This window comes from Lotus japonicus, chromosome 1 (genome assembly GCF_012489685.1).
Source record: "Lotus japonicus ecotype B-129 chromosome 1, LjGifu_v1.2".
NCBI lineage: Eukaryota > Viridiplantae > Streptophyta > Magnoliopsida > Fabales > Fabaceae > Lotus > Lotus japonicus.
The window spans coordinates 4607864-4624178 of NC_080041.1; the positions used below are offsets into that span (position 1 = coordinate 4607864).

Genomic DNA, 16315 nt, shown 5'->3' on the forward strand with positions numbered 1-16315 from the left:
TTCAAAAAGGGATTTCCCTGAAATTCCCACAATGGTTCAAAGTCTGGTTTTATCAAGTAGGTCTGGATGAATCAATTTTCCCAGAAGAAGTTAAGCCTTTATTCAAATATTTTGTTCAAAGGACCAATTTCGTTATGGAAGATCAACTCCTTATGTTCGCAGCTTCCCAAGCCATCTCATGGATATTAACTTGGGACTGGAGATCTGTCCAAATCCTTGATGATACAGAATTATACCAACTTTATCGAATCTTCAGGATAAAGTGGTGGGCAAAGTTCAACATTTCATTAATACAGCAAACTAAAATTGAAGCATCGGCAAAAACCTATCATCTTACTCAAAAGAGCAAGAAGCAATTATCCGCTTCACCTGCTCCCTGTCTCTCTCAAGAAGCCTCATTCCTTCAAGAAAAATCAAAAATCATGGCAGAACTAGCCTCAGCCAGCTCGCCAGTAGAATTTCAAAAAAGATTAGACATGATATCAGGAAGTCAGAAATCAGATTCATCAGCTGAAGACACTTCATCAATCAAAATGGAAAATCAACTTCAAGATAATGAGGATGACTGTTTTGGAATCAGTTATCATTCATTCACCTAATCGGCCACTGGTTTCCATTACAAAAGGACAAAAAGATCAACATCAACACCCTTCATTATGGCAGACAGAGAATCTGCTACTTTTATCATAATCTACTGCTTTTATCATGTAACCCTAGTTACTTTTATAAAGCATAGTTACTTTCTAAAAAGTAATCATGGTCAGAATAGCCTTAGTTGCTTTTCAAGAACCAGAGTTACTTTTACAAGTAATCATGGTTGGTTTAATGTGTATAAATAGGCATCATAGAGCTGTAGAGAAGGCATCAGGTTTTTCCCTACCTCTCTCTCTCTCTCTCTCTCTCTCTCTTTCCACTAGTATGCTTGTAATTTCTGAAGTTCCTCTTTGAATAAAAGCTTGTTTCTGTAAGTACTCTGAGTTTTCATATTTCATATTTGCAAAATGTTTTTTATTTTCTGCACTTTCTGGTATCAGAGCCTTTTCCCGTGAGGGAAGGGTTCTGGATCAGTCTGGTTGTTTCTGGTTTTTGATGGTATAAGGATACCTTCTTTTCAAAAGTAACCTTAAGAGAAGATGGCAACAGCGCCTTCTGGAAGGAGCGCTTTATTGCCGGATTACCCAGATTAATGCAATCAAAAGTATTAAGCAATCTATCTCTTTTTAATCAAGGAAATCCAGTAAATTTCAATTCATTATCCTTTGGACAACTTCATAATACTGTAGTTTATACAGGAATTCAAGTATGTACTGACTTTAAACTTCAAAATAAAATGCAAAAAGATATGCAAATTTCAAGAAAAGAAGTAGGTAGTTTCTGTGAACAATACGGAGTAGAACCTTTACAGGCTCCGAAGTATCATATGAGAAAACATTTCTTATATGAGAAAGATAAAAATAATTTTTGACCATTAGATTAAAATAAGGGGCTAGGATTAAAACACTCAATTAAAATATCACGTGCCACACTTCCACCCTTCTTCTCCCACCAAGTTTACTCTCTGGGATAACCTGTGATCCATTCCTCAGTCCCCGAATCAATATCCCAACTGCAGCACAATGCAATATTTGAAAAGGAAATTCCCAATTGTAGCAACAGCACAAATTTTTATTGTTTTCTTCCCTCCTGTATCGTTTTAATCATATCCATATACCCTAGAAGTTTTGATCTTTCTTCTTTGGCGGTGGTGCTTATGCAGTTAATAGAGTAATAGAGTAGATCTAATTGCAGAAACACAGAAAATGTAAGGATTGGGACATCTAATTTCGAACCCCACAAGTGGTTGGGTTTGCAGCGATGGATCTAATTGCAGAACTTGGTTTCACTGTGAGGCAGAACGCACAAGAAGTATCATGTGTTAGTTTTTTTATCTCTTTAACTTCTTCTTTCACAGCAAAGCTCACTTCAAAGGAAAGAAGGGAATAAGATATAGGAAAGAAGGGGATGGGATATATATGGCTTGCAGCCCTTTTGTATGTTTGGTTATGCGTAATTTAGTGGTTTTCAGAACCGGGGTTTATGATCAAATTAAGTTCAACTCTCTCTTTGCATAGAATTGAATTGAATTATGGATGCAATAGTCACTAAATCATTCACTTACTGGATGATTGCAGCAACAGTAATGAAGAGGGAATGTGATGAAGGAGACAAGAGCTATGGAAAAACAGCGAACGTGATGAAGAAGGAGGGTTAATTTCAGAACGCGAAGAAGGTTTCTAAACGTGCAAAGGAGCATTAGGTGAGGCACGTGAGTGGGTTAAGTGAGGATTTAATCTGGTCCATTTATTTAAATCTGATGGCTTATAATTATTCTCACCTTTCTCACATAAGAGGGGCTTTTTAATATGAAACACCCCCTATATATATATATATATATATATATATATAAAAGTGAAATTGTCTTAACTTTTTTTACAACAAAAAGCTCTATTATATAGAGGTTCTTTGGAGCAAACCTCTCCCAAGTGAGGAAACCAGAATGGAACTAGTTAAAACCACACAATCAGCAGCCAAAACACGCTAGATGGGGAAAAAAAAACAGAAAACAAAACAGTAAAACAAAGGCAAAGGAAATTGTCTTAACTTGTACAATAATAACAATATCTAAATTTAGTAAGCTTTCCTCTCAATTTTATTTCAAAAAGATATTATAAAAAATATTGTAAGTAAACTCGTGCCTCACTCGTGCTATGCACGGGTTAACAGGTGAATATTTCCGTCCATGCTCTTATGAACTTTGTCTGGATAAAGTTTATTATTGTTTTTTAAGTCCACTCGCATGCATAGATCATTACATTGAACACATGAAATCACAAGTGAATAAGTTCGAGTTAGACTTAAATGGAATGACCTTATGTCAGGGTAGTCAAATAAAAAAAATAAACAAATACATTAACTTTCAAATTCTCCTAGCTAAATTTCAATGTAAGATTATAATTTTAATCTTAACATAAACCATAATAAATAATTATAAAATATTAAATTAACTCATATACAATCTTTTTGTTCTCGAATTTTTTTTTATCATAAGTGTAATATGTAGAAAAAATTAATCGTAAGCACAAATATTTTATAATTAATGCTAAATAGATACGTTGTAATTTCTAAAGTGGTCTATAAAACTGAAATGAAAAAAATGCACAAAGGGGAACAAGCCCACCACCACCAATGTTTCTATTAGATTACTGAAGGCACCTAAGTCATCTGGTACCCCAAGCCAATCACATAAACTTAAGCAAACAAAAACCACAACAAAGAATGACTCGGAAAAAATACTTATGAACCTAGCATAACCAATTTTTTTGGATAAGCCATACCATTTATAATTTAAAGAGATAACAATAAATTGGGCCTTGAAAACCCAATGAATACAACACAAGTGACAAGACATGACAGGCCCAATTCAATTCATGGAACGTTGGACGGTGATGTTTCAATTGAGGACTTTTGTCGTGGAAACCAGAAGAATAGAAAGATCACAATGAGCAACAGTGGACAAGTGAGAATGCAAAGACATGGTAGAGCTTTTTCTAGGAGCATCACCTCCTCTACTTCACTGTTCTTCTTATCCTCCTATTCCTCGGTAACAAAATCTAACTCTGTTTTGTATCTTTACATTTTCAGCATTAATTACTGTTCTAATTTTGTTCCTCAGCTCTTGATTCTGATATCCTTTTATTCAATTTCCAATTCTAGAATACCCCTTTATTTATTTATTTAATTTCCCCCACTATGAAGTATTTTACAATGAGATTTTTTTCTCCATGTTCATATTGCTAGTGTTTTTCGTGTATGAAATTTCCTGAAGATACTGAATCTGGGATTTTGTGTGGATAATTTTTTTGATAAAAAAAAAATAATTTTTATCTTTTTCCAAAATAGTTCTTTGATTGATTCAAGATTGCCTATTGCAATCTTTTCTCGATTTCGGTTGGTTTTTGCGATTTCTGAATCGCCACCTTCGATTATCCAGATTGGATTCCATTTCAGAGTATCCATCTCGATTCTTGAAGCTTCAACCAAGATCTTTCGATCTTTCATCAAATTCCTATTGCGATTCTGGAGATGGCGGCTATCCGTCATCATCACCGTTGACTGGTTATACGGTTCATCAGTTCGATCTGCACAGGTTCTTCAATGGAGTCATCTTCTTCTCCGACCACTGCAACATGAACTTCATCGGAGTCATCGACTTCTCCGATTCTCAACTTCACCGGAGTCATCTCCTTCTTCGGTTGAAGTCTCTTCCCGGTGTCCATAGGAGATTCCGATCGATCCTTTCGTTGCTTGGCTCCTTCAGAAAGGGCTTCTTTGATTCTTCTTCATTTTCGGCATCGTCTCTTCTGCACACAGATTCATGGTTTGTGCATCAACCCTCTGCCATTGTTGTTCAGCCTGAGATTGTCTATGATCACACTGTTTCACAAGTTGTGGAGCTTGCAAAGAAGGCAATTCAGAAATCAATGTCAATGTGCCAGAGCCTTTTTCACTAGGATTGTCCATTCCTATTATGTGGGCACATTGTAAATTTGACAGAAGTTTTGGTTGTGAGAATTCAGAATCTAACACAAGTGAGATAGATATTGCCTCATGCAAGGGAGTGGAAACTGAACTGAATTCCGGTTGTCTCACGTAGGTAAGCATTCATGCTGGGCTTGTTCTTCTGGAGCTACAAGGGATCCAAAAGCTAGCTCTGAGTAGATTCAGCCTTGTTTTCTTATGGTTTGGCATCTCAGTTCCACTTGTGTTTGTTGGTGGTCACATTGATTTAAAAAAAAAGGTGATCTAGGATCTTGTGGAGACAAGCAAAATCCCCTGGCAGATACCAGAGCAGCCTTGGTACATGAACTCATCATACTCATTGTTACTTGTGCTGCGATCACAATAGTTCTCTGCTACTTCCAGCTGTGTAGTGTTTTTTTTTTTTTTAGTACTTTTGTTCCTTGTATTTCAGCTCTGTTGTGTATTGGATAGTTATGTTCTCAAGCTTGGTTGTGTTAATATTAACCACTTCCAAGCTTGCGGGGATATTAGAATATAGCTAGAGTGCAAGGACCAAATCTTCAAATACTTCCTAGTTAGTTAGAAGAGTTAGTCTTGCGTATAAGTATCATTAACTTTTTACAATGTAAACCTTTACTCTTTGCTATGGCTTCTATTAGCTTTTGGGTTTACAACTTTATCATTTTTTGAGTAGGATGACATTTTGTTTCCATAATGCAGGGGAGTGTCAGGGAGAACATTGTTGAAGTGCTCACTGGAGCTTCCAAGTAAGGTTTTGACTAAGCATGTCTTATCTGGGCTTGCTGCTTCCTTGATAATTATTTCTCCAACAAATCAGGTTTGTATTGTATTCCTGAACCCAAGAATGTTAGCTACTATTGGCATTTCATTATCATGCAATTTCTTGATGTGATATCTCCAATGCCCATCATGAAGATTAATGTTCACACAATCCTTTTTATCCCAAATACATGACAGTAAACACAGAATTAGTTAGTTAGGGCTCAACTTTTCTTTTATGTGCATGTTTGGATCACGGTGGAAAACCATGGTGAGCTAAAGTCACAGTAGATAGAAGCAATTTTCTTTAGCTTTCGTGACTATTCATCATGATTTTGGCTTCACTGTGATTTTCCACCGTATATCCAAGCATGCACTATGATTCCAAAATTAGATGGACATTGACCAAAGGAAGCAATTTTCTTTAGCTTTTGTGATTGTCCATCATGATTTTAGTTTCACCGTGACCACCGTATATCCAAACATGCACTATGATTCCAAAATTACATGGACATTGGCCAAAGGAAAAGTACTACCATTAATTATTGTAGTTTGCATTATCAGGTTCCATTACATTTTTCTGTGGATTTCTATACTCATACAGATATTTTGTATTTCTTTACTTTTCTTACAAAGGAGGGATGTTGCTGTGGAAATTCAGAAAATAGAGAATGTTATTGATTGATAACAAATTTAGTAAATATATGTCTATTGTTATGATGAGTGTGAGCTGTTTTAAATTTTTACCCTTTCTTGAAGTATAATATAAAAACCACTCATGTGTCTTCACTCATTAGCTTAAGCTCCTTATTTCATCAACAGTCTCTAGCAGCAGATCTATCTCGTGATCATAATAATATATGCCAGCTTGCCAGTGCCGGTGATAATGCAGTTACACAACTGTTTGAGAACGAGTCTAATGAAAAAAGTGCAAATCAAATGATGATGAGAGGTATGACTGCCAAGAATTTTGACCCTGTCAGATATTCAGGGAGATGGTTTGAAGTTGCTTCGCTCAAACGTGGATTTGCTGGACAAGGTCAAGAAGACTGTCATTGCACTCAGGTGAGTGTCAAGATGAGTATTGAAGAGTGAATATATCGGAAGATATGTATTTTAGAACAAGCTGATTGCATCTAGGTTATGTGTCTACTTCTTTCCTAGTCAATTTCACATAACTCAACCAATTGTTGAATTTGGTGGCATAACAATCAATTTATTGTTTATCCGTAAAGCCGTACCACAAAAGCTAGCCATTGCCCAAGGCCTTATAAACCCCACACTAAAATCCCATGCTTCTGATTTGGGACCCAAGTCTCATACCTTACAATTGGATCATTGCATCCCACCACGCTCTGCAGCCCCGGCGCCAACGTGGGCTGGTTGTGCTCTCCTTGACTAGTCTCGGGCGAACATTGCAATGTCGGTGTAACCACCCGCGTCGCTCGTTTGCAGCTGAGAGACACGGTGGAAGGCTTTGATACCAATTAATAGATACCAGGAGTGAATCAAAAGGAAAACTGTTTATTACTCAATAATTGCAATGAACCTAAAATGGTTACCGGCATTCGAGAGATCAACAGTCTCCCCAATTGTCCCTGATTACAATCTAGATGCCCTCCTATTCCTCTCCCTCTTATTTACAGTCTCATATCCCACTATCTCCCTAAACAAACAAACTAACTAATTCTGTCACTTAACAGTTACCTTCTCAATCCAGCATGCGGGAAAATTCTGTATATCCTAGTTCATCTTGGAGATAAGCTGTGTCATTAACTTTGATTCTATTGTAGACATCACTAGTTCCCCCTCCCTCCTAGACCACAGATGTATAAAATATTAATTTGAGTAACTAATGGCATTTCAGGGTGTATATACATTTGATAGGGAAGCACCTGCTATCCAAGTTGATACTTTCTGTTTCCATGGAGGCCCTGATGGATATATAACTGGAATTAGGGGAAGGGTTCAATGTGTTTCACAGGAAAATTTGGAGAAAAATGAGACGGAGCTGGAGAAGCAGGAAATGATCAAAGAAAAATGCTTTCTCCGCTTTCCTACGTTGCCATTCATTCCCAAGTTACCTTATGATGTGATTGCCACTGATTATGACAACTTTGCTCTTGTTTCAGGGGCTAAGGACAGAGGTTTTGTCCAGGTATGTAATGAAATGGAAAAGAAATTTAGCTCTATATCAAGTTCACTTCATGGTTTCGCAAGCATTCTCAGTTTGTAGTTATTCAACTTAGTACAAATGATTTTTTTTCTGAATATTAGATAATGGCATATATGATATTTAATGTTGATTTACTATTTTAAGCTTAAAAAAAGAAACTGCACTACATCAACTTTATTTAATTAATAGCTATTTAGCATGGGAGCATATGATTATGTTTTTACTTGTAGTGCTGTTTTAAGTTTTGATAATCCGGGGTCCAGAAAAGAGTTGTTGAACTTTGATCAGCTTTCAGAATTAGGTATACACAGGAGACATAGCTAGTGCATGTTTGAAAATCTTTCTATGATTAATTCTAAGGCTAAAATCAATTCTGGGGTGAAGCTTCTTTAGGTAGCTTCTGGTTCTTAGAAATGATTCTGAGAAAAATAATCTGATCCAAACATGTGGAAACAATTGAGATAACTTATCTTACTCATATAACCATATATAGATGGTCAAGATTGTTTTTAATTGAAAATTGTGACCATCCATTATAAATATAAAGATTAAATGTTCTTACATTCTCATATTCTCACCTGATACACACATTATGACAATTATTGATAAGTATATTTCATTTCTTTGTGATGAACATTGCAGATATACTCAAGGACACCTAACCCTGGAACTGAATTTATAGAGAGGAACAAGGCTTACCTTGAAAACTTTGGATATGATCCAAGCAAAATTAAAGACACACCACAGGATTGTGAAGTATCTGATAGCAAGTTGTCAGCTATGATGTCTATGTCAGGAATGCAGCAGGCACTAACAAACCAGTTTCCTGATATAGGACTGAAAGCCCCTATTGAATTTAATCCTTTCACAAGTGTATTTGACACTTTCAAGAAGCTTGTTGAGCTTTATTTTAAACGGTAACTCGTAACTATAGGCCAAATAAGTTGCATCATGTTGCGTTGAGAAACTTCCTAATGCATTCTTGTTGCTAAATCCTTGATAGCAGCATCTGTATAGATGTATATGGTGAAATCCTGTCATGTCTTTTTATGAATTCAGTCTTAACTGTGTTTACATTTTGATCATGCCGCCATTATAAAGACTGTGTTCGGAAGAGCTTATTTGACATTATTTGTAGTTGTTTTTATCTCCTGTAACATAGGGGGTAGAAGACTAGAAGATGAAGATATAATGTGTATGGTATGGATAGGTTAACTGTTATATTAGTCACTGTCTTTGTCTCGCCGTCTGATGTAGGTCCCTCCCCGGAAAAAAATTTGTCTGAAGTCCTCTTGTTTGAAAAGTGGTTGGAGCAAGCCCTCGCCGGAGGGCGGAGCTCCGGCGAGTGCATGTGTGGCTTGGTGACTAGGATTAATGAACCCACGTGGCATTAAAAAATAAATAAAAAATAAAAATCAAATTACAACTCAGAATTTTAAACCTAATTAACCTATTTCTAATTAACCCTAACTTAATTAACCAAAAACTAATTCCCCCCTCCCCCTCCCCCAAACTTAACCCAATTCACACCAAATCAACCCTACCCCCAAATCAACCCAATCCCAATCTGAAGAAACAAAGTTCTCCTTCCTCGTAAGTTTACCCTAAGTTTCGTTCTTCCCCTACCATCGAATTCTCCGTCACCGTTCGTGTTCTCGCCGGTTCTCTTGCTCAGGCTCAGTCGCCGCTCATTGTGGTGTCCACTTCTGGTGCTTCTTCAAAGTAAGTTTCGTTCTTCCTCTCCTCTTCAATAGTGGGTATTCCTTGGTTGTGGGGTTTTGAGTTTGGGGTTTTGGTTCGTTGTTTTGGGTTTAGGGTATTCCTGGGTTCTTTGATAATGACATGTGGTTTTGGGTTTGGGGTTTTTGGTTCGTTGTTTTGGGTTTATGGTTTTCCTGGGTTCTTCGATAATGGCCTTTGGGTATTCCTGGGTTCTTTGATAATGACATGCTTAGGGTTTTCGTCTACAATGACTTAGGGTGCAGGGATGGGTTTGAGGGTTGCTATATTAGCATGCTTCACTGTTGTTTTCTGTGGTTGATAAATTTGTGATTTCGCAGGATGGTTTTTACACTGGTTGTGCGACATGGTGGTTGGTTTGGAAGTAGTCCTTACTGGCATTACTTCGGTGGTGCCAAAAGTCAGTTCCATGATCTTGATGAGTCTAAATGGTCCTACTCTAAGACTGTGGAAATTGTCAAAGGTCTTGGCTACAAAGAGTTTGATTTACTATGGCTTCCTGATGAGGATGTTGACTGGCATGTTTTCAGGAATTACACAACAGATATGGATGCCAAGGAATTTGCTAAATATGCAGTTGGAAATGACCATGAATGTGTTATATTTGTGGACAATCTATCCAAAGACCCTCCCACTCTACCTACTGCAGTAAAGGAAAAGAAGAAAGATGCCAACAAGAATGTTAAGGTACAAAAACTAAGGGTGAGAAAGTCAGGTAGGTTGCAAGCAATAGTGAAACAAGGAAAAAATAAGGGACCTCCTGAAGTTGTAGAGTTATCTGATGATGAGCAATTTCCTAATGAAGTTGCAATGCTGCAAAATGAAACTGTTCTCCCTGAACCTGTTCTCCCTGAAACTGTTATCTCTGAAACTGTTCTCCCTGAACCTGTTCTCCTTGAAGCTGTGATTCCTGAACCCGTTATCCCTGATGTTGTGGACCCTGAAGTTGCAGTTCCTGAAGTAGTAGATGGGGTAGATGGTGATAAAGCTGGTGAGGATATCCAGGAAGAAGAAAATGATGATTCTGATGTTTCTGAAGTTGATAGGGTCGATGATAGTGAAGAAAAAAGGGATTTAGAAAATGTGGAGGAAGTTACAAACCCAGGATTTGCTCAGGCTGAGTCCCTATTGAATGAGCACATTACTCAAATGCTTCAACAAACTGCAGCAGATAATGATGATGGGGAAAAGAGAGATGAGACAGATTTGTGTGGAGGCTATGAGAGTGAGGACCTTGAAAGTGTCCCCACTGATAGTGAGCAGGAAGGGATTCCTAGGAGAAGGTTTGAAAGATTCAATGAGGATGACATGGGCCCAGATTTCAAATTCACATTGGGTATGGAGTTCATATCACTTACACAGTTCAAGGATGCCCTCACTGACTACTGTACGAAAAATAACAGGGAATATAAATTCAAGAAGAATGACAGTAAGAGATGCAGGGTTGTATGCTTGAGTGATGGCTGTCCATTTGTGATCTTATGTAGCAAAGTTGGAAACAAACAGACTTATAGAATCAAAACTCTTAAGGGAGAGCACACGTGTGCAAGGGTTTTTGATAATAAATCTGCCAATTTTAGGGTTTAGGGTGAAGAAAAATTTGTTGAACAAAATCAGGACGGTAAACAAAATTAGCACAAATGAGATTGTTGATGATTTCAGGGTAAATATGAGAATTGGAATTACCAGATACAGAGCTTGGAAAGGTAAGAAGTTGGCAACTGAGGAGGTTGATGGAGCTGCTGAAATGCAGTATACTTTGCTTTGGAGATTCAGCAATGAGTTGAGAAGGAGGGATGCAGGTAACACATGCAAAATCAACTTTGTGACACCAAGAGCTAGCTTGCATCCTAGGTTCCTCAGATTTTATATGTGCTTAGAAGGGTGTAAGAGAGGGTTTCTGGGGGGATGTAGGCCATTTATTGGCTTGGATGGATGCCATCTAAAAACAAAACATGGAGGGATCCTTTTGTCAGCTGTAGCTCATGATCCAAATGAGGAATACTTCCCCCTTGCCTTTGCTGTGGTTGAATCAGAGAACAAGGACAGTTGGAGGTGGTTTATGGAGCTGTTGATGGATGACATTGACCCTACAAGGTCAAGTAGATGGTGCTTTATCTCAGACCAACAAAAGGTAAATATATATATTCTTTAACTTACAATTATTACAATGTCATGGTGATAATCTAATTGTCTGGCTTGTGTTATGTTATCATCACAGGGTTTGATGGAAGTCTTCAAAGAAGAGTTGCTCCAAGGTTGTGATCATAGGCTGTGTGTGAGACATCTGTATGCAAATTTGAAGACAAAGTTTGGTGGTGGAGTTCTTTTAAGGAACCTGATGATGGCAGCCGCAAAAGCTACATATGAAGAAGAATGGAGGGAGAAAATGCAGCTCATTAAGGAAAAGAATTTGCTTGCCTATGAATGGTTGATGGAGAAACCAACATCTTCTTGGTGCAGGCATGCATTTAGCATTTGGCCCAAGTGTGATGTCATCATGAACAACCTCTCGGAGTCCTTCAATGCTGCAATTATTTTGGCCAGAGACAAACCTATTCTCACTATGATGGAGTGGATTAGGACCTATGTCATGGGGAGGTTTCCAAAGATGATGGAGAAGCTTAACAACTGGACAGGTCAGATTATGCCCAAGCCACTTAAAAGAATAGGATTTGAGGTGGGAAAGAGCAAGAACTGGATTCCTAGGCAAGTGGGAAATGAGAAGTTTGAAGTTCGCCATGCTCACACTTTGCAGAGGCATGTTGTAAGCTTGAGGGACAGGAAATGCAGCTGCAAATTCTGGGAGATCAATGGCTTTCCTTGCAGGCATGCAGTGTGTGGAATTAACTTCAAGGGTTATGATCCAAAGAGCTATGTTGATGATTGTTACAAAAGAGGTGCTTTCAGGGCTACTTATGAACATGAAATCACTCCACTTCTTGGCCCTGACCAGTGGATTGTGACACCAAATGACCCTGAGTGCATTCTGCCACCACTGTTTAAGAGAGGTGCAGGGAGGCCCAAAAAATTGAGAAGGAGGGACCCATATGATGACCCTAATCCAAACAAGTTGAAGAGAGGAGGTGCTTTTGTGAGGTGTAGCAGGTGCAACCAGTATGGACACAATAAGAAAGGCTGCAAAAACCCAATTGAAGAATAGATAGAGATAGATGCAGCAGAGCTTGATGCCCAGATGGATGCAGTACTGGAGAAATTGATGGAGACTGAATCACAACAGACCATTGCAGCTCCAGCTCCAGGTGATGAAACACACCAACCAACAACTGGTCAGAATAAGAAAGAGGTATTAACACTAAACCCTACTAAATTTTGTTTGTTCATAATTTTGTATTTCTTGAATGTAATGCAACTTGTATATTGAAACAGAAAAAAGGTAATAAGAGGTGCAGTGTGTGCAAGCAATATGGTCACTATAAGACAAGTTGTAAGAAATACCCAAAGGAAACCCCCAATGAACCAACTTCTCTACCTAGGATTGTGATAAGGGAACCAACTTCTGCTACTGTCCAAGTCCCTCACAATAATGGAAAACAGGTATTTCCTAAACCCATAATCAACCAATAAGCTTTAATTTCACTTTGTGAACACAAATTATAGCAAATTTTTCCTTATGATTTTTTCAGAAAGAAAAGGTACCTGAAATTCCTAGATCTTTTGATGATGGCTGCATTAAAAGCAAATATATAGCTGCACTAATTCATGACAATGGAGGGGCGACTACTTCATGTTCTATGGTTGAAAATCCTGAACCTGGCAGCTCAGATCCAGCAGGTACTGTAGCAGATGCAGGACATCAAATGGAGATAATAGAAGAAGAAGGTGGAGGAAATGTTCCAACACAGTGCAGTGTTGTGATGGACAACACCCTTGGAGGTTCAACTTGACTGTGATTTGGATGAGGGACAACTTTAAGGGAGTGGGAATCTTTTTTTGTCAAAAGCAGCAGATGCACCACATGGCCACTAGGGTCGAATTTTTTGTAATATTTAGGGAGTGGGGATTTGTGGACCACAAAACTATAGCCACTTGCTTTTGCTATTAAAACAGGCTTTTATGTTGTTTATGTTGTTTTGTTTGCTGTGACTATATGGTCCAAACAACAAGTTCATGTTTAAGTCCTCCTTATGTATTGATGTTGCACTTCAAATTCAAGGTTAAAGTCCTTATCTTGTTTCTGTTTAAAGTTTTGCATCTTTACTTACATGTTTGACTTCATGTTTAAGTCCTTATACTATCATTTTTCTTTCAATGCTAACTGTGTATGGTAAAGGCAGTAGGAATGAGACATAAATGAGAGACAATAACTTTTCTTTCATTTCATTAAGTTGAATTCATGCTACACAACAAGTATTTCATCCCACAAACAACCACATACATCCCCTAAAACAAACAACCAAATTCATTCCCTAACACAAACCAACCACCCTAAAACAGAATTAACTTGAAATCCTTGAAACCCTTCAACCCTTCAAACTCTTGCCATACAAAAACACCAGAACTGTGACTATCCAAGAAATCAGAGCAATCAACCGTGCAACATTCTTGTGAAATGTCTCAATTTCAACCTTCTTCTTTAACTTCTTCATCTTCTTCTTCAAATCAGGTCCAGGAAGCACAGAGTTAGATGAATTGTCAATCTCAGAAATGTCAGTATCAGCCTCTACATGCCTGGGTTGTCTTTCATCAACAGGATCATCAATCCAAAAAAAGAAATTACATGTTCCTGGTAACTGAAAGTGTTGAAAAATTGAAGGGTTATCCAAAATTGAAATCCAAATAGAAGGGTTACCCACTATTGAAGAAATCAAAGTATACAACACTTACATGCCAATTTCCGCATCTCAAAAACCTCCTTTCTGAGTTCACTCGAGTACTAGCAGTGTAAATCATGAGAGGAAGACCACAAGGACAGTTAGCCCTTGCACCTGCAGATCGTGGCCTTTGCCTGGAACGAGAGGAGGAAGCAGTAGAACCCTTCAAACCAGAAGAACTATCCATGTAAGATCCAGAAGAAGCCGCACCAAATAGGAGAGGAAAATGAGAAAACGACAAGACCCAGAAGAAGCCGCACCAAAGCCGACCCAGAAGAACAAGATAGAGAGGAAGGAGAACACGATAGGAGGAAGACGATGAAGAAGAACAGGAGACGGCAGAGGAAGAACACGATAGGAGGCTTCAGATTGGGATTGGGTTGATTTGGGGGTAGGGTTGATTTGGTGTGAATTGGGTTAAGTTTGGGGGGGGGGAATTAGTTTTTGGTTAATTACGTTAGGGTTAATTAGAAATAGGTTAATTAGGTTTAAAATTCTGAGTTCTAATTTGATTTTTATTTGTTTTTTAATGCCACGTGGGTTCAATAATCTTAGTCACCAAGCCACACATGCACTCGCCGGAGCTCCGCCCTCCGGCGAGGGCCTGCTCCAAACAAGAGGACTTCAGACAAATTTTTTTCCGCGGAGGGACCTACATCAGACGGCGAGACAAAGACAGGGACTAATATAACGGTTAACCCTAAAATTTATTGGATGTTGTGTTGTAGGCCGGCACGTTGACACTTGACAGCCTCCTTCACAACGCGGTCAGCATACGATTTAGCAGCCTTCATAGTCGTGATTTTAAAATTTGAAAAATTTGCAAATATTGACTGAATAGGTCCTTGAATGATAGATCAAGTGGTAAGAGCTGGCAGATACATAGGTTGGGGAGAAGGTTAGGGATCGACCCTTAGAGGGTGTAATTTATCATATTCCGATGTACAAATAAAATGAGAATAGTTTTAAAATATGTAGAATGTAGATTACATTAAAGTTTAGTTAGCCTCTTATCGCTTAGGTGACAGTGGGACGATGATTAGTCTCACGGCTATTAACGGTTGGGATTACCTAATTAACACCTAAAAAAGTTATAGATCCAAAAATTTATTAGTATATGTTTTCTATTTTGCATTAAAAAAAATTGCAAAAATAATTTTAAAATCAATTTGTTTATCAATTGGCAATAATTTCCAAGAAAAAGTAGAGTCTACAAGCAAAGCATGAGCTACATAACCAAGTGGGTTAGTGTAGTGGTTTAACACTTCATCCTTTAAGCAAGTGGTAAGGGGTTCGAATCCTAACTCTTGCGAATAGAAAAACTCATTGGCCAGCCCCCTACCGCTTAGTGCGCTGACCGTGGGGCGAGAGATTAGTCTCACAGCTGTCGGCTGTGGGGATACCTTAGTTAAGACAAAAAAAGCATGAGCTACATCATCCGGGGGATCACCCAACCATAAACGGGAAGGGAAAATACAGGCCTTAGAAGCTAAGATATGAGCCACGAGCCACAATATTTGCCTTTCGCTTTACATGCCGAAGCTCCAATATAGTAAACTGTGGTGTTAAGAGTCTGCAGTCCTGCACAATGCTAAGGAAGACTTATTGTATTTGAAAAAAAAAAAGGTAAAATCCAAGTGGAAAAGTTGACAGTGAAAAAATTAAGACACATCATCCGGAAGCACACCTTGTTTTTAATTGAATTAAAAAAAATTATGAACCTAATTTGTTGCGAAAATTTTACAAGGACTAGGTTTGATTCCCTTTACAATTTTAGGGACCAAAAGAGTATTTAAGCATTTACTATTTAATGTGAATTTTTATAGCAGGCGTGAATTGTCATTTTGAATTTGAATTTTTTTTAGTGTTAATGCTTTAATTATTCTTTTCCTACAGTATACGCTATGATTCTTTTTCTATAGATTCGAGAAATTGCCATTATTGTTTTCTAATTTGAATTTAAAAAAATGAAAAAATGTAATCAATTGGATTATCAATTAATTTTCTTGATTTTATTAAAATGATTATCTAATTTCCAAGTATACTATTTGTCTATCTTAAGAATTTTGAAAAAGTAGGAAAATTCAAAAGAATAAATAAATAGTTAGGAACTTATGGATATTTTTTTTTGAAAACCTTTAACAATTTAAATAGTTTTCTTGATTTTTTTTACAGTCAACTTCTCATTCATTAATCAGCAATAAAAGACGGTACATCAGAGACT

The 16315-nt window shown here is 37.7% G+C and overlaps 4 protein-coding genes across 4 annotated transcripts; 3 read left to right on the forward strand and 1 right to left on the reverse strand.

Moving 5' to 3' along the window:
* The first annotated feature begins 3497 nt into the window (after positions 1 to 3497).
* Positions 3498 to 8601, forward strand: LOC130733157 (chloroplastic lipocalin). Its single transcript, XM_057585258.1, has 5 exons — positions 3498 to 3640; positions 5281 to 5398; positions 6163 to 6405; positions 7208 to 7498; positions 8159 to 8601. Exons 1-5 carry the CDS (start codon positions 3573 to 3575, stop codon positions 8435 to 8437), a joined length of 999 nt encoding a protein of 332 aa, XP_057441241.1. The 5' UTR covers positions 3498 to 3572; the 3' UTR covers positions 8438 to 8601.
* A 174-nt stretch (positions 8602 to 8775) lies between these two features.
* LOC130733156 (uncharacterized) lies at positions 8776 to 10843 on the forward strand. The gene is made up of 2 exons (XM_057585257.1): positions 8776 to 9238; positions 9577 to 10843. The coding sequence occupies exon 2, from the start codon at positions 9578 to 9580 to the stop codon at positions 10841 to 10843; it is 1266 nt and encodes a 421-aa protein (XP_057441240.1). The 5' UTR covers positions 8776 to 9238; position 9577.
* Positions 10844 to 10925: 82 nt separating this feature from the next.
* On the forward strand, positions 10926 to 12814 carry LOC130733155 (uncharacterized). Its single transcript, XM_057585256.1, has 3 exons — positions 10926 to 11390; positions 11478 to 12563; positions 12647 to 12814. The coding sequence occupies exons 1-2, from the start codon at positions 10926 to 10928 to the stop codon at positions 12417 to 12419; spliced, it is 1407 nt and encodes a 468-aa protein (XP_057441239.1). The 3' UTR covers positions 12420 to 12563; positions 12647 to 12814.
* Positions 12815 to 13740: 926 nt separating this feature from the next.
* LOC130745440 (uncharacterized protein At4g04775-like) lies at positions 13741 to 14278 on the reverse strand. Its single transcript, XM_057597725.1, has 2 exons — positions 14105 to 14278; positions 13741 to 14010 (listed from the first exon to the last, which is right to left on the reverse strand). The coding sequence occupies exons 1-2, from the start codon at positions 14276 to 14278 to the stop codon at positions 13741 to 13743; spliced, it is 444 nt and encodes a 147-aa protein (XP_057453708.1).
* Positions 14279 to 16315: the final 2037 nt, after the last annotated feature.